Source organism: Hypomesus nipponensis, chromosome 17 (genome assembly GCF_054491055.1).
Source record: "Hypomesus nipponensis isolate SF chromosome 17, ASM5449105v1, whole genome shotgun sequence".
Taxonomy (NCBI): Eukaryota; Metazoa; Chordata; class Actinopteri; order Osmeriformes; family Osmeridae; genus Hypomesus; species Hypomesus nipponensis.
The window spans coordinates 3,827,118-3,851,361 of record NC_140377.1 but is presented as its reverse complement, the minus strand read 5'-3'; the positions used below and the strand labels follow the sequence as shown (position 1 = coordinate 3,851,361).

Below are 24,244 nucleotides of genomic sequence, written 5' to 3'. Positions count from 1 at the left end.
AAACTGTTTACTGTAATAATGTATAGGCCTATTTTTGATAAGATGAAAGCAGAGCTTCACAAGAGCTTACATGTTATATTCCGTCACAAATCCAATTCCTGTCTTTTGGCAGCAGATGTCACCCAAAGCATAACGATTAGGAGTTTCACATGGGCAGTAACCGATGGAGATTCTGAATTTGATGGATGGGATGTGACAAGATACTATTCTTTGGATTGTTGTAGTAGTTGACCTTGATTTGAGGAACACTTGTTACAATGTCGGTATGTGTGCGAAAGGACTGCTGTTGGAATGTGAATAAGTAACGTGATTATAGGCTACGTGCTTCCTGCACCTCGGATGCATTTTTTAATGTAATGTCGCTTTGCTTAAATTCAAGAAATCAAATACATGAAAATGTGTCTTTATTAAGACGCTGGTCATATATTTTAACATTGTACCACCCAATCACTGTTGTTGCGCTTCCTTCCTGGAACCACCCCCTTCGTTTTCTCCTCGGGAGCGCGGCGTTGGAAAGAGAAGCGCCGTGACCGCGCTTTCCGTGTCTGGTTCGTAGAATGACAGCCAGCTGTGCGCTTTCAACGATAACACTCTCTTGGATTTGATTGATAAATCTTTTTTCCAAACTCGAATTGTTCTGAAGAACATTTTTAATCAACAAATCTTGCGACTTCACATTTTTCACAGTTCTTGTTTCTTAGCTATCTTGCTAGAGAGAGCAATCCGGCTCAAACATGAATCCGTTGTGTGGCAGATGCAATCGAGTCGTGTACCCCACGGAAAAAGTGAATTGTCTGGACAAGGTGAGAACAATATTTTCAGTTCTTTCCATTGCATACAAGGGTCTAGCATACAAAGGCTATCTCCTCTCATATTCGCTTTCAGTATTTTCCTAATTTCACTGTATAGCCTATTGAATTTATGAATATGTTACAATTATCCAACACTAAAGACAGGTAGCACTAGCTAGCAAGCTTTCCATGCATTCATGTCATAAGTATCTTTCGTGTAGGGTAGCAGGGCCGCCCCGCGGTGTTACAACTTCCCGCTTTTTGCATTCCTTAGGGTGGTTTGACGTTCATAGATGCCTACTGTTCAACACAGAAAAAAAACGTTGCTACTTTTAACCAAGCAAGTGTATTGACTGTAGGAAGTGACTCACATTTAAGATAACAAACATAATTGGCAGTTATGACCACCGAAATCACTGCCTTAGCTAGTAGCTATGCTATTCCATGTATTGTAGATAAGACACTGAATCGGTAAATGTTTCGAGGGCGGAGAGAGGAGGCGAAAGAAGGCTGTTGATTCGCTTAAGAAATATTTGACAAGAAAAGTAGACTAGCTTCTTAGGCTTAAGTGTAGCTATCGTTACACAAAGCTTCCGCATTGACCTTATTCTGATTCAATTAATCGTCAGTATAAGAGGCCGCTCGGGTGTTTTATCAATGTAATCCCGATGCCGCATAGTCACCATTTGAGCAAAGCTTCTGAAGCCGCACGGCCACTTGACGGCTGAAGGGCCATCTCCCGTTTTGTTCAAAACGAGTGAACCTACCTAGCCCCGGATCTCCTGAGCTAATAGACGAGCTAGCTACTAGCATGCCTACTCAAAAGCCTGTGTCAGTGACAATGTAGCCATTCTTCAGGAAATCCAAATTTTCTAGGTTATTGGCGTTAGTGTTGCGTTGCGTTTACCCCCAAATTTAGTTATTGAAGTACTGCTATTGCATTTCTTTGTTCACAGACTCACATACCTAAGCATGATCTTAAAAAAACCATAGCTAAATAGCGTTAGCTACTGCTTTTACTACAGTTTAATAATTACCCAAGCAAACGTTTCCTGTTCCGTTCACAGCAGCTCTGCTCAGAAGAAATGTGGGGTTTGACTTCTAAAAGGGGATTGTTTTGTTGTATGTTTTATCCAAATCCTTCTAATAACTATTATGGTTTAATGTTCTTATTTAGGGTCGTTCTTGTGATCAAGACAAAATGTATATTTAGCCTGTCAGGCCCCTAAATAAGTCCTTTATTTGTCATTACTATAGAAACTATTCCGATATAAGGAAGCTTGCTTACATAACCGTTTATATCAGTAGGTTAGAGCACAATATTGTCGTTTTGTGATCAGTGTGATAACCATCCAACATTAGTGTTTACTGGCTCACTGTCACTACATATCTCTGGATAGATAAACAGGTCTAATGGTATCTATCAGGATGTGGACATCTATAGACTCCCTTGGGATGATGACCCAGGCCAGCCGTCAGTGTCTTTGCTCTCAAGATTGTACAGTGCATTCAGACCAATTCTCTGTTGTGGAAGCTCAACCAATCTTTTTTCTGTCACCATTATATTAACCTATGGTCCCCAGCCTATGCCTGTTGTCTCATGCTTTTTGTGTTGTAGTCCAGTTTGCGTATTCTTGCAGAATAAGTAGTTTACTGTAAAAAAACCATTTTGTTTCGTTTTTGTTTTTACGATTGAGATTACACCAGGTGCAAATATGGTCCTCAAGTGCAACAAAGTCATTTCAGAAGAATGAAAACACTGATAAGAGCTGGGTTTGCAAACAGAACCCAAGAGTGTTCTGGAAGCACTGCCTGGAGCAGCTTGCATTCCGTCAGACAGACACTCCCATTATAGAACGTGCTCTGTCAGAGGTCTGTGCCGTCGCCCTGCCATTCTCGAGCGTCTGTCCATGCGGCCGATCGGCAGAGGCACTCCTCCTCCTCTCAGACCTCCCCCCCCCGGCTGCTCTCCCTCTCTGCGGCTCTGGCCGCCCTCTCCTCTCCTGTTTGGCAGGAGAGGACGCCCTCCTCCCCGGCCTGTCTCGCGTGACGACAGGACAGGGTAGGCCAGCTTGCGGTGGTCAGCAGTTGCTGAATAGCCTACCTGTTTGCCCGCCACCCTCACGGTCTAACCTGTGGCCTATGGAGAAGCTGGGCCACAGATGGCTGCTTGTCTGTGGAGCCCCACAGCAGCGCTGGGCTGGTCCCCTCAGAAGGAGGGGGGGCCAGCCGAGGACAAGTAAAGACAGGAAGTGAGTGCTGGGCAGAGCTGTTGACTTGAGGAAGCCCTGAGGTTAGCAGGCTTTAAACAGGGTTTCAAATGGAGACATCTAGATACACACACACACACACACACACTGTGATCAAGGAAAACAATATGCAAACTACGCTGGTTCAAACAAACGTGTTTGTGTTTGGAAAAGATACGCAAGCAAAGTCGTGCTTGTGCAAGCAGCCATGTGACAGCGGTGTGGCCCCGCCCATTTGAATGTGTGATTCGATGGTGTAGGATTGTTAGGCCGTTGCCTATGTCAGTGAAGATGGAATGATGAGGCTCCCTTTCCTGTGGGAGATGGACTTGTGTCACATACTCTTCCAGCATGTGTTGCATGCTCTTCCTTTGAGACTGGGGAAGATTCAGCCAATAGGAGAAGCCTTGTCTTTAAGGACTCCTCCATTATTTTGCTAGCATTAATAATGAATTGTGTGACATACCACAACATAGTCTGTTCTTCAGCTGTGTGGGAGGAAAGGATATAGTGTTATATATTGTCTATTAAACATGTGCAAAGCTGTCTCGCATGCAGACTCACAAGGCACATTCGCAGTTTGAACCGGACAGGACAGTACAGTACAGGACAGTGTGACTAAAGTGAGGCTGCCATGCCTGTTGGTGTGCCTCCCTCTGGTCAGAGGACCAGCCATGCCATGCAACAACATGTAAACACCAGACATTTCCATACACTGTTTATTACCCTCGTTAAATAATCAAATAATCCTGCGTTTGTGGACTAGTGTCATGTCAGATGATGTACTTATTCAAATATGTCCCATAACGGTCCGACAAATATACTGCCTATCCTCCATTTAGTAATTGAATAATGTTTTCCAACCAAATCAGGTTTAAAAACCAAATCTCTGTGTGTGTATATATGTCGAGACAGATGGTTCCAAATAGCTGGGTCATGTTGAACAGTCTGTCCGGCCCCCTTACAGCCAGCCAGAGAACAGCGTCTTGCCTGTCCGAGTCCCACTCCCCACCTAAGGCACATGGCCAGGTCAGGATAAGGGGACACAGCCGTGTAGGGGGGTTCAGGTGAAGGTGCACCATGACCAGACAGCAGTGAGTCAGCGCCCCTCCTCCTCAGCAGAGCTGGTCCTCCTTGGAAGGGCTTCCAGACAGACAGGATGCCAGACGGGCGCTATGCCTATGCTAAGTGCACACTACAGCACATCCACTCGCAGGAGTGGTTTGAAAATGCGCGTTAAGTGCATACTTTGATAGATAGACAGATAGACAACCCCCCCGTGCCATCACTGCTCTGTTTAACCTGCTGCTGGGTAACATGCATTGTTGTGTATAAACAAATGGATCAGGTCGGTTGGTAAATACCGACGGAGTTTAACGAGTTTCCTCTAAAATTGAGAGGCAGATGTGGGCCCAGGGCTCGGTGTCTGTTGCCGTTGAGTGAACGCTCGCTCGCGCGCGCACACACAAACACACACACACAGTAATTGTAGAGCACCACCATTCATTTACATACTCATTCATACTCATAGCGATGAAGTGGAACTGTGTCACGTTTACATCTGCACAGTTGGGATGCTTTCGGTTACACGTTTGGTAGTAAGTCAGTGAGCACAGACACAGTCGCTGCCTTCAACCCCTAGCCTAGTCTGGACGGCTCTCATTGTGCTGCAGGGGTTGTTCAAACCAGCCCGGCTTTCCGTCTCAGTCTGAGGGCATTCCTAGGCTGACCGAGCATGTTCTCTTGAGTGTACAGTAGTCTCGGATCCTGCTGACACGCATGCATCATGTTCGCTCACACACACTCACACACACACACACACACGTGCCCTGGAGCTGCGCTGATGCAGGAAGACAATCTCGCTTCATAGGGTGTGTTTTTTTTCTAGGGCCCTCTCTCTGCAGTGTCCTGATTTTCCAACTGACTGCCAGATCCAGCCTCTGTGCCCAGAGCCAGGTTTTCCTTTGCATAGTCCTCCCCCCCTCCCCCCTCAGACCTCTCCATAGTCCTCCCCCCCTCAGACCTCTCCATAGTCCTCCCCCCCTCCTCCCTCAGACCTCTCCATAGTCCTCCCCCCTCAGACCTCTCCATAGTCCTCCCCCCCTCCTCCCTCAGACCTCTCCATAGTCCTCCCCCCTCAGACCTCTCCATAGTCCTCCCCCCCTCCCCCCTCAGACCTCTCCATAGTCCTCCCCCCCTCAGACCTCTCCATAGTCCTCCCCCCCTCCCCCTTCAGACCTCTCCAGAGTCCTCCCCCCCTCAGACCTCTCCATAGTCCTCCCCCCCTCAGACCTCTCCATAGTCCTCCCCCCCTCAGACCTCTCCATAGTCCTCCCCCCCTCCCCCTTCAGACCTCTCCATAGTCCTCCCCCCCTCCCCCTTCAGACCTCTCCATAGTCCTCCCCCCCTCAGACCTCTCCATAGTCCTCCCCCCCTCAGACCTCTCCATAGTCCTCCCCCCCTCCCCCTTCAGACCTCTCCATAGTCCTCCCCCCCTCCCCCCTCAGACCTCTCCATAGTCCTCCCCCCTCAGACCTCTCCATAGTCCTCCCCCCCTCCCCCTTCAGACCTCTCCATAGTCCTCCCCCTCAGACCTCTCCATAGTCCTCCCCCCTCAGACCTCTCCATAGTCCTCCCCCTTCAGACCTCTCCATAGTCCTCCTCCCTCAGACCTCTCCATAGTCCTCCCCCCTCAGACCTCTCCATAGTCCTCCCCCCCTCAGACCTCTCCATAGTCCTCCCCCCCTCCCCCTTCAGACCTCTCCATAGTCCTCCCCCCCTCAGACCTCTCCATAGTCCTCCCCCCCTCCTCCCTCAGACCTCTCCATAGTCCTCCCCCCCTCAGACCTCTCCATAGTCCTCCCCCCCTCCCCCCTTCAGACCTCTCCATAGTCCTCCCCCCTCAGACCTCTCCATAGTCCTCCCCCCTCAGACCTCTCCATAGTCCTCCCCCCCTCAGACCTCTCCATAGTCCTCCCCCCTCAGACCTCTCCATAGTCCTCCCCCCCTCCCCCCTCAGACCTCTCCATAGTCCTCCCCCTTCAGACCTCTCCATAGTCCTCCCCCTTCAGACCTCTCCATAGTCCTCCCCCCTCAGACCTCTCCATAGTCCTCCCCCTTCAGACCTCTCCATAGTCCTCCCCCCCTCCCCCCTCAGACCTCTCCATAGTCCTCCCCCTTCAGACCTCTCCATAGTCCTCCCCCTTCAGACCTCTCCATAGTCCTCCCCCTTCAGACCTCTCCATAGTCCTCCCCCTTCAGACCTCTCCATAGTCCTCCCCCCTCAGACCTCTCCATAGTCCTCCCCCTTCAGACCTCTCCATAGTCCTCCCCCTTCAGACCTCTCCATAGTCCTCCCCCCTCAGACCTCTCCATAGTCCTCCCCCCTCAGACCTCTCCATAGTCCTCCTCCCTCAGACCTCTCCATAGTCCTCCCCCCTCCCCCCTCAGACCTCTCCATAGTCCTCCCCCCTCAGACCTCTCCATAGTCCTCCCCCCTCAGACCTCTCCATAGTCCTCCCCCCTCAGACCTCTCCATAGTCCTCCCCCCTCAGACCTCTCCATAGTCCTCCTCCCTCAGACCTCTCCATAGTCCTCCCCCCCTCCCCCCTCAGACCTCTCCATAGTCCTCCTCCCTCAGACCTCTCCATAGTCCTCCCCCCCTCCCCCCTCAGACCTCTCCATAGTCCTCCCCCCCTCAGACCTCTCCATAGTCCTCCCCCCTCAGACCTCTCCATAGTCCTCCCCCTCAGACCTCTCCATCTTCCTCCCTCCCTCCCCTTTTTCTCTCACTCTTTTGCAATTTCTTTAATTTTCTCTCCCCTCCTTTCTCTCCCCCCCTTTCTCTCTGTCTCTCTGTCTCTCTCTCTCTCTCTCTCTGTCTCTCTCTCTCTCTCTCTCTCTTTCTCTCTCTCTCTCTCCCTCCCCGTCTCTACACTCACCTGAGAGGGGTCATGAGATCTGGGTGAGGGGGTAGTCATGGTGGAATGTGGGTTAGCAGGTTGAATGGTGTATGGGATTGCCGGTTAAATACTGGAGGACAGGCCCGTCGTGTGTAACCGACCCACGGTCAATATTTACCCCCTGGAAACAGGATCAAAGTCCAGCACTCAGACCATATTATTTCCACTTCACCCCCAAGGCATTAGATTCAAATTCCACTTGACATTCTTCAGTTTGTTGGCGTGGCGTTCTCCTTGTAACAGGCTAGTGTAGGCGGTGGGACATATCACCTTGACTGGGCCACAAGAAGAGAGACCAAGATGGCTGCCACAGCTGCAGATGGCCAAGACCAAGTAGCCGTGGAAACGCCCCGGGTCTCCTCTGAGTGTCTGGGATGGACAGTGAGAGAGAGAGAGAGAGAGAGAGAGACAGAGAGAGGTCCTCCTGTCTCTCATAGTCAGGGGATTGTGTGGCTGTGGATCAGACCTTCATTGACCAGGGCTCAGGGCCTGTGTCCAGTATGAACCTGGCTCTTTTGTATGACCCATCTGCTGGTCAGCAGCCTTGTACAAACACACACACACCCACTCACACACACACACCCATACAAACCCATAAAAGCCAAAGAGAACCCACCAGACTGCCATCCTGTATTGGTGTCACAGCTCAATGTTTCAAGCGATTTCCTGAGTTTAAATCTCCTCTTATGTAATACCTGTTATTTATGATATCGTCTCATATGTTTTCTTTTAATTAATGTCTGCTCATTGGAGGTAAAGGTGTTACTAGTTATTGTCTCCAAAGCTGTGGTTAATCTGAGGTCCCAGACAGTGAACCAAGAAGCGAGGCCCATCCCTGTGATTTACAGCCAGCTCTGTATCAGGACTGGAGCACATAGGTCTACTTTATTATCCTCCCATCTCTGCACACAAGCTAAATGATGGATGCATCAGCTAATGCCCTCTCCCCAACACATTGAGTGTGTGTGTGTGCGCACTGCGCACGCTCGCAGGCTTATGTATGTATGTACCGAAAGGCCCATATATCTTTGTGTGTGTTCTGTTTTGACCCGGACTGTAATGTCTTAATATCGGTGTGTGTATAGACGAGTGGAGTGGAATGTATAGTGATGAGAGGGAGAGAGGGAGAGAGGGAGAGGGAGGGAGAGAGAGAATGCCTCTGGGCCACGTTAATAAGGACTCCCTCTTTATTTTCTCTCTCCCTCTCTGCCCCCTCCCCTCCCTCTCTCTTCTTCCCTTGATGACAAGCAGTAACAGCCAGATCATTGCCTCACTCCACACCCACCCCTCTCTCCCTCCTTTCATGTTCCTTCCCTCCTTCCATCCTCCCTCCGGCCTCCCTCCCTCAGTCCCCCTCTGAACCCTCCAGCCACAGATCATCCTGCTGCCAAGAGAGAGAGAGAGGAGGAGGGTAGGGAGGAAAGGGAGGGGTGAGAAGGATAGAGGCAGGGTTGTTATGAAGATGGATGGAGAGAGATGGATGGAGAGAGATGGATGGAAAGAGAGAGACAGGACTACAGAAATGAGCGACAGACAAGGAGAGAAAGGGAGTCTCCAGACCCAAACAGGACATGGGAACGTTTCCTGGTTGTCAGTCCAGCAGGAGAGTGTCTCTGTGGGTCTAGTGTGTGTGAACATGCTGCATGCGTACTGTATTAGTCAGTGCCATTACCCCACATCTGGAAACCTTGCAATTGAACTGCTTTTGTCATCTACCCAGCTACAGGCCTTGTTTTATGACGACTAAGATGAATCCATGTCGAGGTGCAGGCCTCGTTTAACATTTATAAACATTCAGCTTTCGAACGAGGGGCGGAGTCAATCAGTGATGGTCTAAAACTAGGGTAGTGAAACCCTCCGGTCACACGTTGTGTGTTTGGATAGTATTACCAGACAGGTGTGACCGCTGCCTTTGACCGGCTTGATAAGGTTGAACATGCAAAAGAGCCCTGTCTCCTCCTCCCCGTGACTGGAGGATGGGGATGCTACTTCCAGCGCCCTGACCTCCCTGTACACTCACCCTGCACCAGGGACTAGCTCTGAGGACATGCTGTTTAGCAAAAACTAAAACACATTTTGGACTCAGGAAGTCGATTTTTTTATTTTTTTTATTTTTTCGCCAAATTCCTTCCAAGTGGATTGGTTACACATAACAGTTTGGTGTTCTGATCATGCATTTATATAAACACACATACACAGTTCCTCCCCTGCTCGTTAACCTTCCACTGAAACTGGCCTTGTTATAAATAACCATGGTAGAGAAAGAGGAAGTCTTGCACCGCTGCAACTCTATGAAGCTGTGATGGAAACCTAACTTCCTTTCTACATCAGTTGGTGTGTCTCTCGCTCCCTCCCCCTAACCTGCAAACCCTTTAAGGTATTAGGCTAAATGTAGTTCCTGGTTGGCCTCATTTGGGCAAATGATTGCCCCACACAGCCAATGTGTGGTTGAAGGCCCTTTGGTGGAATAATGTCTAATCTTTGTCTTTTACCCTCTCTCCCTCCCTCTCTCTTTCTCTCTCTCTCTGACAGTACTGGCACAAAGGATGCTTCAGCTGCGAGATCTGCAAAATGACTCTAAACATGAAGAATTACAAAGGTTTCGAAAAGAAGCCCTACTGCAACGCGTAAGTAGTCCCTCGCACAAGTAGGAACTTGTGCAATAAGACATGCACAGTGCACCGTTCACTGGGATGTCCCTCCCACATTCCCCAGATATCAGCACGTCAGATTTCATCATCGCTAAAGAGCGAAGACAGGGAAGTTAACTGACCCAAGATGCTTTAAGTGTGTGTGTGTGTGTGTGTGTGTGTTCCAGCCCAGCTGTGTGTTTCCCAGTGGATGCAACTTCCTGTCTTTTCTCCTCCCTCTCCACCCCTCCCTCGCTCTGGCATCCCCTGCGCCCCCAGAGAGGGAGAGTGAGGGTGGAGTGTGGGAAAGGACCCCCCCCCCCCCCCGCTCTCCTCTCACCCCCACCCCTCTACCCTCTCCTCGGGGGGGCTCAGTGAGGGAAATTCCACGAGTTCCTTTGGAGTGACACACACACATGGACACACACACACACATGGACACACACACACACATGGACACACACACACATGGACACACACATGGCACATGGACACACACACACACATGGACACACACACACACACATGGACACACACACACACATGGATGCACACACACACATGGCACATGGACACACACACACACATGGACACGGACACATGGAAACACACACCCACATGGACACACACACACACATGGACACACACACACACACATGGAAACACACACACACATGGACACACACACACACATGGACACGGACACGGACACATGGACACACACACACACATGGACACACACACACACATGGACACGGACACGGACACATGGAAACACACACACACATGGACACACACACACACATGGACACACACACACACATGGACACACACACACACATGGACACACACACACACATGGACACGGACACGGACACATGGAAACACACACACACATGGACACACACACACACATGGACACACACACACACATGGACACACACCCACATGGACACACACACACCCACATGGACACACACACACACATGGACACACACCCACATGGACACACACACACACACATGGACACACACACACACATGGACACACACACACACATGGACACACACACACACATGGACACACACACACATGGACACACACACACACACATGGACACACACACACACATGGCACATGGACACACACCCACATGGACACACACACACACATGGACACACACACACACACATGGACACACACACACACACATGGACACACACACACACATGGCACATGGACACACACACACACATGGACACACACACACACATGGACACACACACACACATGGACACACACACACACATGGACACGGACACGGACACATGGAAACACACACACACATGGACACACACACACACATGGACACACACACACACATGGACACACACACACACATGGACACACACACACACATGGACACACACACACACATGGACACGGACACGGACACATGGAAACACACACACACATGGACACACACACACACATGGACACACACACACACATGGACACACACCCACATGGACACACACACACCCACATGGACACACACACACACATGGACACACACCCACATGGACACACACACACACACATGGACACACACACACACATGGACACACACACACACATGGACACACACCCACATGGACACACACACACACACATGGACACACACCCACATGGACACACACACACACATGGACACACACACACAGGCTTCCACACCCACTGCCCTACTCCCACGTATGCCCACGCTTTCAAGGCCGGTGAGGAATCCTTGGAATCCCCCAGTGCTGCACTCCCACGAACCTGGCACGACTTTCACCTCACCTCACTGTGTGTGTGTACGCTTGCATTCATGCGTGCGGTCAAAGGGGGGGGGGGGAGGAATGTGGAGTGAAGGCGTGGCTTCATGTTCTGACAATCTTTTCTGTTCTCATGCAGTTTTCAGGGGAAGGCACCATTGGTTCTGCCTGTTTGTTAAGGATACACTGACACATCCTCCCCCGAACACTGACGCGCAATTTGCTGCTCCATCTGTCCGCCCGTGCGCAATCCAATAAGCTACTCTCCCCTGCTGTCCGTGTCGCTCGATTCCATTCCGAACGGTCTTGAGTCAAGTTAAGGGGCTTTAACCTGTGGCTTCTCTCTGTCAGATCACTCTCTCCCACCCCACCACCACCACCCCCCCCCCTCCTTCTGGCTCAGCCCTGCTTGGGAAGAGCCCCCCCCCCCCCCACACTGTGTTTATTATGCGTCCTTCCGTTTGTTGAAGTCCCCTCTCATTAAGGTAAACACCCTCAGAGGAAGAGCCCGTCTCTCTGGGGACAGAACGCTGGCCCCCGCCGTTCCCTCGTTGGGCTGCGGCCGTCGACCGGAGAACCGACTCTTCTATATTTGTCCTCAGCAGGAGGTACGCCCCCGGCCGGCCGGGTGCCGGAGTGCCCACCCACCTCAGCCATGAGAATGGCATTTCTTTCTTTGGTGGGGCGTGGCCACCGGGGGATTGTGGGAGACAAGACAGTGGGGATTGTGGGAAATTGGGGACGGCAGACAGAGTGGGGATTGTGGGAAATTAGGGACGGCAGACAGAGTGAGGATTGTGCGAGTCAGTGATTACGTTGCCACGTTGGTGCCATGTTGGTGAAATCCTTCATCGTTTAGGCCTCGGCTAATTAAATTCTGGGCGACCATGCAGTTAACATGGGTGGCTTCAGATATGTGGTTAATGAATAACCTGGGTGATTTAAAGCTTGTTTACCACACAGAATGACATGTCAGCATCCTGCCACTGGCTCGTCGCAGAAAGCGAGTGCTGCCCTCGCTGGTGATGGAAACAGATTGGAAAAGAGCCCAGTCAGTGAAATAGCTTCCCTGCGTGTGCATTCAAATATTAGCCCCTGCCTGTCATGGATTCCGCCAGTCTGGCAGTGTGGACGGCAGTCAGAACATCATCCTGCTGCCGCTCTGCTTTCCTCCTGGTCTCTGTGTGTGCGTGGAGGAGGGGCATGTGAAGGAGGGGGCTCCCAGACTCTGGGGATGGAGGCCGGCCACGTATGGCTGGTTCCGTCCTTCACAGGTGCCGTGGGCGGAGCCTAGCCTAGGTGCTGCTGTGTGTGTGTGTGTGTGTGTGTGTCAGTGACTCATTACCTTATTATGCAGCCCCTACGGACGGATGAGGATTTGTGAAGACTGACTCATGCATGCGCCGCGTACCAAACCCAGACTCTTACGCACGCATGCATGCACATTCAGCCTCTCGTTGGCCACCCAGACATGCGTAAAGGCTGCAAACGTTGACACACACACGCACACACACATTGAAACGCGAAGCAGAAACAATTTCGAATGGATAACATGGGAAGCAAGCCACACCCTCTTGTGTTGCTTTCGGCGGTTTTTCAAAACAAAGAAGTTCTGTTTGGCACTGGCTGTGCTGCCACTGCCCCAAACCAGACACACCCTACTCTAAAAATAAGACATGCAAATATTATACTGTTTTGACTCTTACTACTGCATTCTTCTTGTGCAATAATCTCTAAACCACCCAGACAGAGAGAAGAATGGCACAGCAAGGGCTTCCTTTACGACACCGTAGCTCGTTAAAACAGGATGCTTCTAGAAAGCCATGATCTGGCATAAAGTCTCTTCCTCTCTGCCACGGCTCATGCCGCTAACGCCGCTAGCTCAGCTAACCGCTACATTTGAATGGAACCTGATAGCAGCCGCTGCCTTTTAGGAATGTGTTTGTGTGTGAGTGGGGGGGGGGGGGGGGTGCTTGTGGGTGTGTGTTAGAGAGAGAGAAAGAGAAAAAGAGAGAGAGAATGGTTGGGTAGAGGCGGCACTTTGCCTACGTTTGCAGTGCTCGTGTGGCTGTTGTGTTGCCATCGAGAGCTTCAGAACAGGATTCCTCTTGACCAAATGACCCACGCCCTACCCTGGGACTCAATCTCACTCTCTCTCTTTCTCTCCCCTGTGTGGTCCCAGAAGTGTATTTCTGTTTGTTTATTTGTCCATTGGGAATTGTATGTAATTGAACCACATTCCTTTAGAAAACTGGTTTTGCACTTTCAATAAGAAACTGCATTTTCTATGTGTTTACCAAGTTGTCATGGAAACATATTGCTTAACTAACTGGGTTACCCAGAGGCAGCGAGAGGCCTGAAGATTGAGGTCATTCCACACCCTACGGCATGCTGGGATTTGAAGTGTTTTATATTGGGCTTTAAGGGCTTTTACTTCCCGGGTCCAAGTGTTTTGAATAGCTTCAGGTCAAAGCATACCATGCAGACTACATGAAAAATGCATCTAATGGAAATCTATAAGCAAGCTCGCAAGGGGGTTGCTATATGATAACATATTGGCCTAATGAGTTTCAGTGTATGTGATTGAAGTGGAGTGCGGGGTAGGATAGTTGACTATTGAAAGATTGTGACATCTATAACATCAGCAACCTACAACTCTCCTCTGCTGGCCTGTGTCACTGTTGTTAGTTGTCCTCTTCAAAGAGCCTGTGTGTGTGTGTGTGTGTGTGTCTTCCATGCCCTGATCACACACTCCTTCAACGCTCCTGTGATCCAGAGCTGTGTGTGTTCTCATGTCTCTGGTTAAGTCAGCCAGAACACCACCTCCAGCAACAAACATGACAGTGTGCTCTGCTGTTTGACTTACTGACAACCACACTGTCTGCCCTGTGAGTGAGTGGATTTGAATCTCACGTACTTTTCTCCTCCCTGTGTGTGCGTGTGTGTTTTTCAGACACTACCCCAAGACAAACTTCACCTGTGTGGCTGACACTCCGGAGAACCTTCGCCTCAAACAGCAGAGCAAGATGCAGAGCCAGGTACACATCAACACAACCACCACCCAGCTCATGCATCCCCAGGATCCTGGCCACACACACACGCACACGCGAGGCATCCTGTCCTTTGTGTGGAGAATTGCGAGCTACTTATCATTTTTATTTCCCTTGTCACTCGTTTTAGAAATGATTTGTGGATAAAATGATCCATCGCATGGCAAATCTTTCAGTGTCATCCCTGTTGAGAGGTGTGGCTTCATCTGCCTCTGCCTCCTCTCATCTCTCCTTGCTTCTGCTTCCTCTCATCTCTCTCTCCCTCTGCCTCCTCTTATCTCTCTCTGCCTCTGCCCCCTCTCTCTCTCTGCCTCTGCCTCCTCTCTCTCTCTGCCTCTGCCTCCTCTCATCTCTCTCTGCCTCTTCTCATCTCTCTCTGTCTCTGCCTCCTCTCATCTTTCCCTGCCTCCGCCTCCTCTCATCTGCCTCTGCCTCTTTTCATCTCTCTCTGCCTCTTCTCATTTCTCCCTGCCTCTGCCTCCTCTCATCTCTCTTCCTCCGTCTGCCCCTCTCTCTGTGACCATGTTGTTGTCCGCCATTTCCGTCCTGTCCCTCTCTCTATCGCTCTCTCTCTCTCTCTCTCTCTCTCTCTCTCTCTCTCTCTGTCTCTCTCTCTCTCTCTCTCTCTCTCTCTCTCTCTGATGTCAGCGTTCGGCATCCTCCAATCAGGCTTCCCTCTTTCCTCCCCGCCCACGCCGTCTCCTCCCACTCCTTGCTCCTCTTTATTTCATTCATGTTTTACCACACCCACTGTCGACACGACACAGAGACAGAGTCTCCGTTGAGACAGGGCTCTCCCCCTCTCTCTTTCTGCCTCGGCTTATTCCCCTTTTTTCCCTTGGCTTCCTCTCAGACTTCTACTTTTATCTTTCCTCCTCTACCACCCACACTCCTCTCTCTCTTTCTTCCCCTCTTTTTCTCGGATGTGTCTGCGCTTTTCCTCCCTCCTGCGTGCCTCATGGGGGTCTCTTTTTCTTCCTCTCTCCCCCGTTTATTTTCTCTCTCTCTCTCTGTCTCTCTCTCTGTCTCTCCCTCTCTCTGGTAACGTCTTGTAATGAGGTGTGACAGACCTCCCTACCCTGCTACCATAGCAATAGGGTTCCCGTGGCAACACAGCAGTGGCGAGGGTAGAGAAATGGCCCCAGCTAACCACACACAACTTAACAACCTCAACTTCCTTGCATGGACGCACACACATTCAAGCTAGCATTTAACTGCGGTGACAGGAAGATGACCTCATCCATAACATAAAACACTAACCGACTGACATATCTGGATTGAGAAATCGTAGAGATATTCTTGACTGCCTTTACGGTCAGAGGACTACTGACACACACACACACACACACACACGGACACACACGGACACACTAGCGAGTTGACTCACTCAGTCATATTGGGAGTTGGTGAGTCTGAGTTGTCTGTTTCCTGTGTGATCCACTGACGCACCATGGCACAGCCTTCAACACACACACACAGCCCGTCCGTAGGAAACAGCTACAGGAGGCGCACACAGGACCTCAGGTCCCTCTCAGATACACAAAGTCGACCCACCCACACACACACATGCTCACTCTAATCAGCCATGGAATAATCATCACAATTGTAAATGGATGATGATGAGGATAATACTGTTGGAATGATTGTTGGACGTCTGGTTTTATTGTTTGTTGGGGGGTTGGATGTGTTGTGGAAAACACCATCTGTGCCTGTCTCAATCTCTGAGCCTTCTTTCCTCATGACCCCCCGTGCCATCCTAGATCCCCCCCTTAACACCCTGCCACCACACACACACACACACACACACACACACTTCCTCACTCTCATACACACACACTCTATAGTCTCTCATGCACACACATACTACCACTCATTCACTTACACACACACATAGACACACACACACACGCAGTCACACCCACGGTCTCTCTCTCACACACACACAAACACACACACACGCACAGTCACACATAGGGTCTCTCACACACACACGCAGTCACACATATGGTCTGACACACACAGGATCCGGCTCTGTGTCACCAGATTGGTGGAGGTCACATGGTTAAACCTGTCTGATACTGGACCAGGAGGCTCCTGCTGGGAAGAGCTTGTCTCCTCCTGCTCTCTCCCTCTCTTCCACCACTTTCCCTCTGCTCTCTCCCTCTCTCTCTCTCTCTCTCTCTCTGTCTCTGTCTCTGTCTCTCTCTCTCTCTCTCTGTCTCTCTCTCTGTCTCTCCCTCTCTCCTCTCTCCTCTCCCTCTCTCTCTCTCTCTCTCTCTCTCTCTCTATCTCTCTCTCTCTATCTCTCTCTCACTGTCTCTCTCTCTCTCCCATAGCATCGTCCTTCGTGGCTGTCTGTCTCTGCATGAAGAGAGAGTGGATTAGGACAAATGGCCACAGCGCTCCAGTGCTGATTAATAACTCTGCCAATCCGGATTAGATGTTGAGAGAAGAGGTTGGGCAGGGGAGGGGGCTGGAGTGAGGGGTGGGGTGTGGTGGGGTAATTTAGTCTTCTGACCGAGTAAAGCCTGTGTTGTTCCCGGTTGATAAACTGACTCCCAGTGTCTTTGTGCCTAACGAGCTGTTAGTGGATGGGGGTCGCTGGGATATTAGGAGCCATCCTAGAGCACCCACGAACAAGCCCATCCAAGCAGCATGGACACACACAGATAAGAGAGAACACCCGCTCGCATGCATGCACGGAGGCCGTGGCTGAGCGGTGAGGGAATTGGGCTAGTAATCAGAAGATTGCCAGTTCGATTCCCGGCCGTGCCAAATGACGTTGGGTCCATGGGTCCACTTCACCATACTTGCCTTGGGGGGAATGTCCCTGTACTTACTGTAAGTCGCTCTGGATAAGAGCGTCTGCTAAATGACTAAATGTAGAGGTAAACAAACCCCAGCACCTAGCGGCATTCATTTCCCTTGGGTCTGTCCCCCGGTAGAAGCCCCATGCCACAACATGAAGGATCAGATCAGCCCTGACAGGAAACGCATCCCGTCCCACACTAACTGCTCTCACTAAGTCTCTTCAGCACACACAACAAATCTCTGCTCTTGTCAGAGTGTCATCTTTATTACAGCATATGACCCAGTTCCAATGGATATTTCTGTCTGATGAGCCCTTTTTTTTTTCTTTCTTCTTCTAGAATGTATTTGAGGCCCTGTTATACTCTCCTGCTAGCGCTTCAGAGCTGTGTCTGGCAGGGCCGCAGGCTGCTAGGGATTGGCCGGTAACTGAAGCCTGAAAGAGAGTCTGTGTAAGGGGCACGAAGCACCAGGGCTGAGGTGGCAGGAGAAACTGGCAGAAGAGTTCCCAGGTTCAAATCCCCGCCCCCGGCTTCTCTCTCGTATCAATGCGACAGTGGCAGCGGGCGTGTAGCTTACCTCACACCCAATCAGCGGAGAGAGGGGACTATGGGAAGTGTGTTGTTTACTTGTGAAGGTAGAGGGCATAAACTGCTCCCTCACACACACACACACAGATACACAGAGTGCAGTCAGCCAGACCCTGGTTCATGCTGTCATCAAGTCACAAGGTGAGGGGAGGGGAGGGGGGGGGGGGTTGCCCTGGTAACAACGTGTCAGATGTTGACTAAGCTGACCAGCATGGCCAGCCTGTGCCGTGTGAAGCAGAGCTGCGTGGTCATAGATTATTCTAGAACTTTCTATGGGTTGTAAGGAAATTGGTTGCCACGGAGTAATGGTAAGGCCAGAGGAGGGTGTATGAAGTGTTTCCTCATTGTTGAAATGTCACTGGGAGGAACCTGTGTGTGGATTTTAACGGTCACTTTGTGTGGGTGTGTGTGTGTCAGTAGCAGAATGTGTGTGGCTTGACATGCGTGTTTCTGTTCCTCTGTGTGTGTGTGTGTCTATCAGCAGAAGCCCTGCTATGAGTCTGTTCATTGTAATTGCTGCGATACCCATCAGAGTGAGCATGGGCTGGCCACTTCCTCCCCTGCACTGTGGGGTCAGGCTGGGAGGGGCGGGGTACCCTCTCACCCACCCACCCACACGCTCACCCACCCAAGCAAACCAAAATACTTGAGCCTCCCTTTCTTTCCATATAAGGTCATGTCAGTCGTTGTGTATGTCAGGCTTCGACTCCTGAGCTAACAGGAAGTGACTGTCATTACTGCAACCAATACAGAAAAAGGAGGGCGGATCCACCTGGCAGGCACACACACACACACACACCACAAAGAAAGAACAAAAAAAACAATATATATTTTTCCTTCTGGATCTCACTTTGAGCCTTACAGTATAGCCTTTATTTAACGCTTAGTCGTTAGGTGAGTGTTGTGAGCCTTGTTCCACTGTGTGTCATTACAGCAGCTTTGTGCTCTGTGTTCCAGGTGCTGTACAAGGAGGAGTTTGAGAAGAACAAAGGAAAGGGTTTCAGCGTGGTGGCAGACACACCAGAAATGCAGAGAATCAAGAAGACACAGGACAATATAAGCAACGTGAGTAACGTCTGTACCATCAGGGGGCTTGTCTTCAGGGCTGGGGGTTCAGCTTGAGGCCTCTCCCTGGGTCCTCCCCTCCACTGCCTGGCTCTCTCCGTCCCCCTGAACTCTGGATACCGCAGCCCGGCTGGGGGGCTGGAGGCAGCTGTGTTGCCCTGGCAGGCGAAGTCAAGACACGCACAGCCCTCTTGGTGTACACACCAGCACCGACTGCTGGCTTCTCTAATGACATAATTAGCGTGGAGGCTGATGGGTAATTACTGCTTTCGTATGATGGGATCCTGTGTGTCTAAGACTGGGCAAACACACAAAACACAGACACAAAGACACACTCCCACACAAACACCTAGGCAGTCTCTGGCCAGCCATAGACAACCACCCATGTTCGATGTGTCTCAAAACTGCTGAACCTTCCTGCTGTGTGTGTGTGTGCCAAGCCAAGGGGCAACGTTCCAGATGTTAATCACCTTCCATCCCTCTCCCTGCTCCCCTCCCTGTCTCTGTCTCCGCTGCACATGCTCAGTAGGTTCATGGAGACCCAGTAAAGTCAGGCAGCACAGAATGCCAGATATGTGCAGCTCAAGGCCTTTTCACATTCACTTCTGTCTGGACTCGTCCGGTCTGTCCCAGTTCCTCTTGACACATACAGAATCTGAACCCAGTTTCCATGCTGCCTCTTAAGGTTAGGTACACCAGATTTGTCACAGTATCTCCCCATCCCCCCCACCACACACACACACGTTTCCTTGGGTGGGAACCCTAGCCCATGCCAAATCTTCCATCGCTGTAGGATCTCACGTGTGAACAGAGCAGGGCAGAGAGGCCTGTGGGTTCGTCTCTTCCCCACCTGTCTGTCTTTCTGTCTCTTTTACTGTCTCTCTCTGTCTCTCTCTCTCTCTCTCTCTCTCTCTCTCTCTCTCTCTCTCTCTCTCTCTCTCTCTCTCTCTCTCTCTCTCTCTCTCTCTCTCTCTCTCTCTCTCTCTCTCTCTCTCTCTCTCTCTCTCTCTCTCTCTCTCTCTCTCTCTCTCTCTCTCTCTCTCTCTCTCTCTCTCTCTCTCTCTCTCTCTCTCTCTCTCTGTGTCTCTCTCTCTCTCTCTCTGTGTCTCTCTCTCTCTCTCTCTGTGTCTCTCTCTCTCTCTCTCTGTGTCTCTCTCTCTCTCTGTTTCACTTGGTTGCGCTTTCCATCATGTTCTCATTCACATTCATCTCTCCAAATTAATTCTCTTTCTCTCTGCGTACTTGTTCCTGCTCCATGTGGGGAATATTAAGAGGAAGCAGCTTTCTTTTTTGTGCTCAAGAGTGGGACAAGGCAAGCCAACGCGCGCACACACACTGATACACACACGCCATCTGTGCAACCTGCTCCTTCAAACAAACACAAATAATCTCTCTCTCACGCACTCTCACTTAACATATTGCTCTCGCTCTGTCTCTCGCACACACACACACACATCGAAACCTCAGTGTCTTCTCTCAATCACTGAACGCGCTGTCCTCACACACTCACTTAACAGTCTGTCATCTCTTCGAGTCCTGTGAATTCTCTCCCTCTCCCTCTCCCTCTCCCTCTCCCTCTCCCTCTCTCTCTCTCTCTCAACACAGTGGCCTCTTTCAGGGGGGATGGGAGGACATGTTCTGGACTAGAGATCTAGCTGGGGCTTTTAGTCCCACTGTTGTCTGGTAATGAGACCAGAACCTGGCCCGTCCCCTCTGATCCTGGTCTGGTCATTTGGATGGATTTCCTGCTGAATGCCGTCTTTACATTTAGCAGACGCTCTCATCCAGAGCTACTTGCAGAAAGTACAGGGACATTCCCCCCGAGGCAAGAAGGGTGCAGTGCCTTGCCCAAGGACACGTCATTTTGCACTCATTTTGAATCGAACCAGCATATTTTGGATTACTAGCCCAATTCCCTAACCGCTTAGCCACCTGACTCCCTTTGTTGATGTTGGCTTGGTCAGGGTGGAATAGGGGTAGGGGAGTGTTCCTTTGCTACACCTGAATCTGTCTTTACAGTAGTATGGGGCTTGTTTTAGTAGGGGACCAGTTCATTCCTAGATGCAGTTCCGTTTGTGGGTTTAACGTGCTGAGCCACACGCCTGTTTTTTCGCACCCCTGTTCTTGTCTTTCTCACCTTCACAACACTCTCTCTTCCTTGTGTTTTTCTCACTCTACCTCTTCCACCTAATGTGTCAGGGAGCGTTGCCTAGCAACTCTGAGGTCACGCAACTTCCGGCTGCGATGTCATTTCCTTTCAGCGTCAAACCGGCCTCCAAAAGCAGATTTTTTGGCACGTAGATCACCCCACCTACCACTGCGAGCAGGGGAGAGTTGGAGACACCTGGTGGACAACATGAATACGGCTCCACGCATGCTCTTGTCTGTTTATGCAAGTCGTAACCCGTAGTGAGTGAGGGAATGTTGGTCTCATTCCAGATTAAGTACCACGAGGACTTTGAGAAGAGCAAAAGTGGAGGAGATGCCCCGCCCAGTCAGCCACAGACCCCTAACCCAGGTACCAACGCTGCCCTCTCTCTCACTCTCTCCATCCAAAACACACACACACTCAACCGTATACGGCATCTGTATCAACATCATCAACAACAACATCAACATACCAACTGCTAAGCGTAAGGCATGCCGTTGTATGGAGGTAATGTGTGACATGGATTGACTCTTCAAATTTGCCCCCCAGACACACACACACAACCAGACACACACACAGAGTCCTTATTGTGTTAGAGAGCAGGTGAGCAGCAGCAGAGGCAGGTCTCGGCTTGCCTCTGCTGCACAACCCACTCTCCCTGAGCCCTGGGGCTGACGAACGTGACAGGGCCCAGAGAGAGTGATGGAGGCAGCCTGGGGGGGTGGGGGAGGAGAGCTGAGCAGACAGAGAGGGGTTTGTTGGAAGCATCTGGACCTCAGACAGGATCGGGGGATCCAATCACTCACAGGGAACAGCCTGAAGATGTCTCGTCTCTCAGCCACGAGACTCAAGTCATTCACTCTCTGGATGTTCTCTCCCTCGCTTTGTCCCCTCCTCCTCCTCCTCTCTCCCCTCTCTCCATGCTTCCACCCCCCTCCCCCTGTCCTCCCAGCAGCGTACCAGCCGTCCCCCGCTGCATCCCAGAACTTCCACTATGAGCCTGCTCCTGAGCCCGCACGCCCGGCCGCCGCAGCCCCGCCTCCCAGCTCCGGGGTGAGACTCCCTGCTCCTCCCTGGAGGCTTGTGTGCCTCAGCTGGGCTCTGCTGTGACTGCCTAGGGCCTGTCCACGGGCCCTCTGGTGCCTAGGGCCTGTCCACGGGCCCTCTGGTGCCGTCCTCTCCTTTAAAACCACCGCTTTATAGCCAGTTGACCCCGGCTGGCCTGTGGAAACGGCAGAAGTACGACCTAACTCACACTCTTTTTCTTTCCATCTCTTTCTCTCGCTATCTCTCTCTTTCTCTCTCTCTCTCTCCCTCTTTCTCTTGCTATCTCTCTCCCTCTTTCTCGCTATCTCTCGCTCACTTTTTCTTTTGCTATCTTTTTCTCTCTCTCTCTCCCTCTCGCTATCTCTATGTGTGTGTGTGTGTGTGTGTGTGTGTGTGTAGAAGCGGTACCGGGCGGTGTATGACTACTCTGCTGCAGACGAGGACGAGGTGTCCTTCCAGGACGGAGACGTGATCGTAGACGTGCAGGTGATCGACGAGGGCTGGATGTACGGGCGCGTGGAGCGCACCGGTCACCAGGGCATGCTGCCCGCCAACTACGTAGAAGCCATCTGAGGGAGCGAGGGAGAGAGTGAGGAGGAGGAGGAGGAGGAGGAGGAGGAAAAGGAGGGAGAAAAGAAAAAAAAATGAAAAGCCCAGTGCCATCTCATCTTATTGCCGCTTTCTCTTTTTTTTTTTTCACTCTGTTCTCCGACCTGTCCTGTGAGGCCCTGCGCCCCCCTTTGAGGCCCCCCTGTGAGGCCTCGCCCCCCCCCCCCCTGGTGTCCACTTGATCTGCTTTCACTGCTCTGCTCCCCAGCCACAGACTCTGCCTTCTCTGTCTGTCTGTCTGTCTGTCTGTCTCTCTGTGCTGCTTCTGTCTCTCTGTCTGGGTGTGTTTCAGTCTCTGTCTGGGTGTCTTTCAGTCTCTGTCTGTCGCTCTCTGGGTTATGTCCTGGGTTACGTCTCCTATGATCGCAGTTTAAAGTCTTAAAATGAAACACACATTCACACACACCCACACACAATGCAAAATGACAAAAGGTCAAATCTCTCCCCCCACCCCCCATCTCTGTTAATCAGCAAGTGGAGAAGTGCCCCTGATACGCTGCCGAGAAAATGATTTTGGAATGTGGGCGTGTCATTGGTCGACTTGTGTGTTTTGTTATTATTTTTCATTGTGATGCAGGAACTTGGCCAGACTGGAAGTGCAGTGTGGAAAATCTCACTGTGTTGGTTCAGTCTGGACGAGGCTTGAATATTTGACTTGTGTACATTCCAGAAACCTCCAGTACCCATTGTTGTTGCATCAGTCAACAAGCTGTCAGTCTTAACAGAGAGGTTTTATATATATTTATATATTTACACACGCACACACACATCTCTCAGTATCATTGCTCTTATCTGTACTCTGACATGTCCATTACTGCATTGTGGGGGGTTGTTATTTAACTGGAATCCTGTCCTCGCTGTAGAGCACCTCCTAGCCTCTCTCAGATGGCTGTGTGCAGGACGGGGTCAGGGAAAACACGTGTGGTTAGCCAGTTGCCCCATCTAACCCACTTCAACAGAACACAGTCATGATGGCATCAGTTCAGTTATTGTGAAGATCCTTTTAACTACCCTCATTCCTGCACTTGCAGCCTGAAATGCCTTCAGTCTTAAGAAGAACGTTATAGTTTTAACCTGGTGATTATGGTTGAACGTTGTGAGTAGAAGAACAGGGCAAGGATCAGGCCAGATCTCATCCCATTCCAGAAGAATGATAAACCAAGCTGACCAATCAGAAGACAAGAAGGCCAAGCACAATTCTCAAGACAATTCTGTATTGCGAATCTTTTTGTTTTTGTTAAAAGTCATTCCAATGTCTTTGTGATTGAACATTCCAATCGTTTTTCATGAGATGTGTATGAAAATGTTAAACTGTAATGAGGTCAAAAACATGGCTGTAATAGATGATTGTTGTTGTCCTTTCTCTCAGACATTATACTGTTTATCCTTTTGCTTCTGTTGGTATTGTACGAGGCTTATTTTAAAACTTGTCAATGTATCAAATTCATGGAAAAAAATAAAACGGCAACTCAATTCATAA

The 24,244-nt window shown here is 50.6% G+C and overlaps 1 protein-coding gene across 2 annotated transcripts; it reads left to right on the top strand.

The window, feature by feature from the left end:
- The first annotated feature begins 514 nt into the window (after positions 1-514).
- Positions 515-24,244, top strand: lasp1 (LIM and SH3 protein 1). Of its 2 annotated transcripts, none has more exons than XM_084678154.1 (7): positions 515-803; positions 9,535-9,629; positions 14,400-14,484; positions 18,852-18,959; positions 21,399-21,477; positions 22,064-22,161; positions 22,555-24,244. In XM_084678154.1, exons 1-7 carry the CDS (start codon positions 735-737, stop codon positions 22,726-22,728), a joined length of 708 nt encoding a protein of 235 aa, XP_084534280.1. In that variant the 5' UTR covers positions 515-734; the 3' UTR covers positions 22,729-24,244. The 2 variants fall into 2 exon arrangements, with proteins under 2 accessions (XP_084534280.1, XP_084534279.1); XM_084678153.1 differs by having other exon boundaries at positions 22,061-22,161.

What these genes read in the sequence shown, in the direction of transcription:
- lasp1 (XM_084678153.1), top strand. Translation starts at nt 735, where the DNA reads ATGAATCCGTTGTGTGGCAGATGCAATCGAGTCGTGTACCCCACGGAA. An exon ending in AGAGCAAGATGCAGAGCCAG is followed by an intron (nt 14,485 to 18,851) that starts GTACACATCAAC and finishes TCTGTGTTCCAG; the next exon opens with GTGCTGTACAAGGAGGAGTT. An exon ending in CACAGGACAATATAAGCAAC is followed by an intron (nt 18,960 to 21,398) that starts GTGAGTAACGTC and finishes GTCTCATTCCAG; the next exon opens with ATTAAGTACCACGAGGACTT.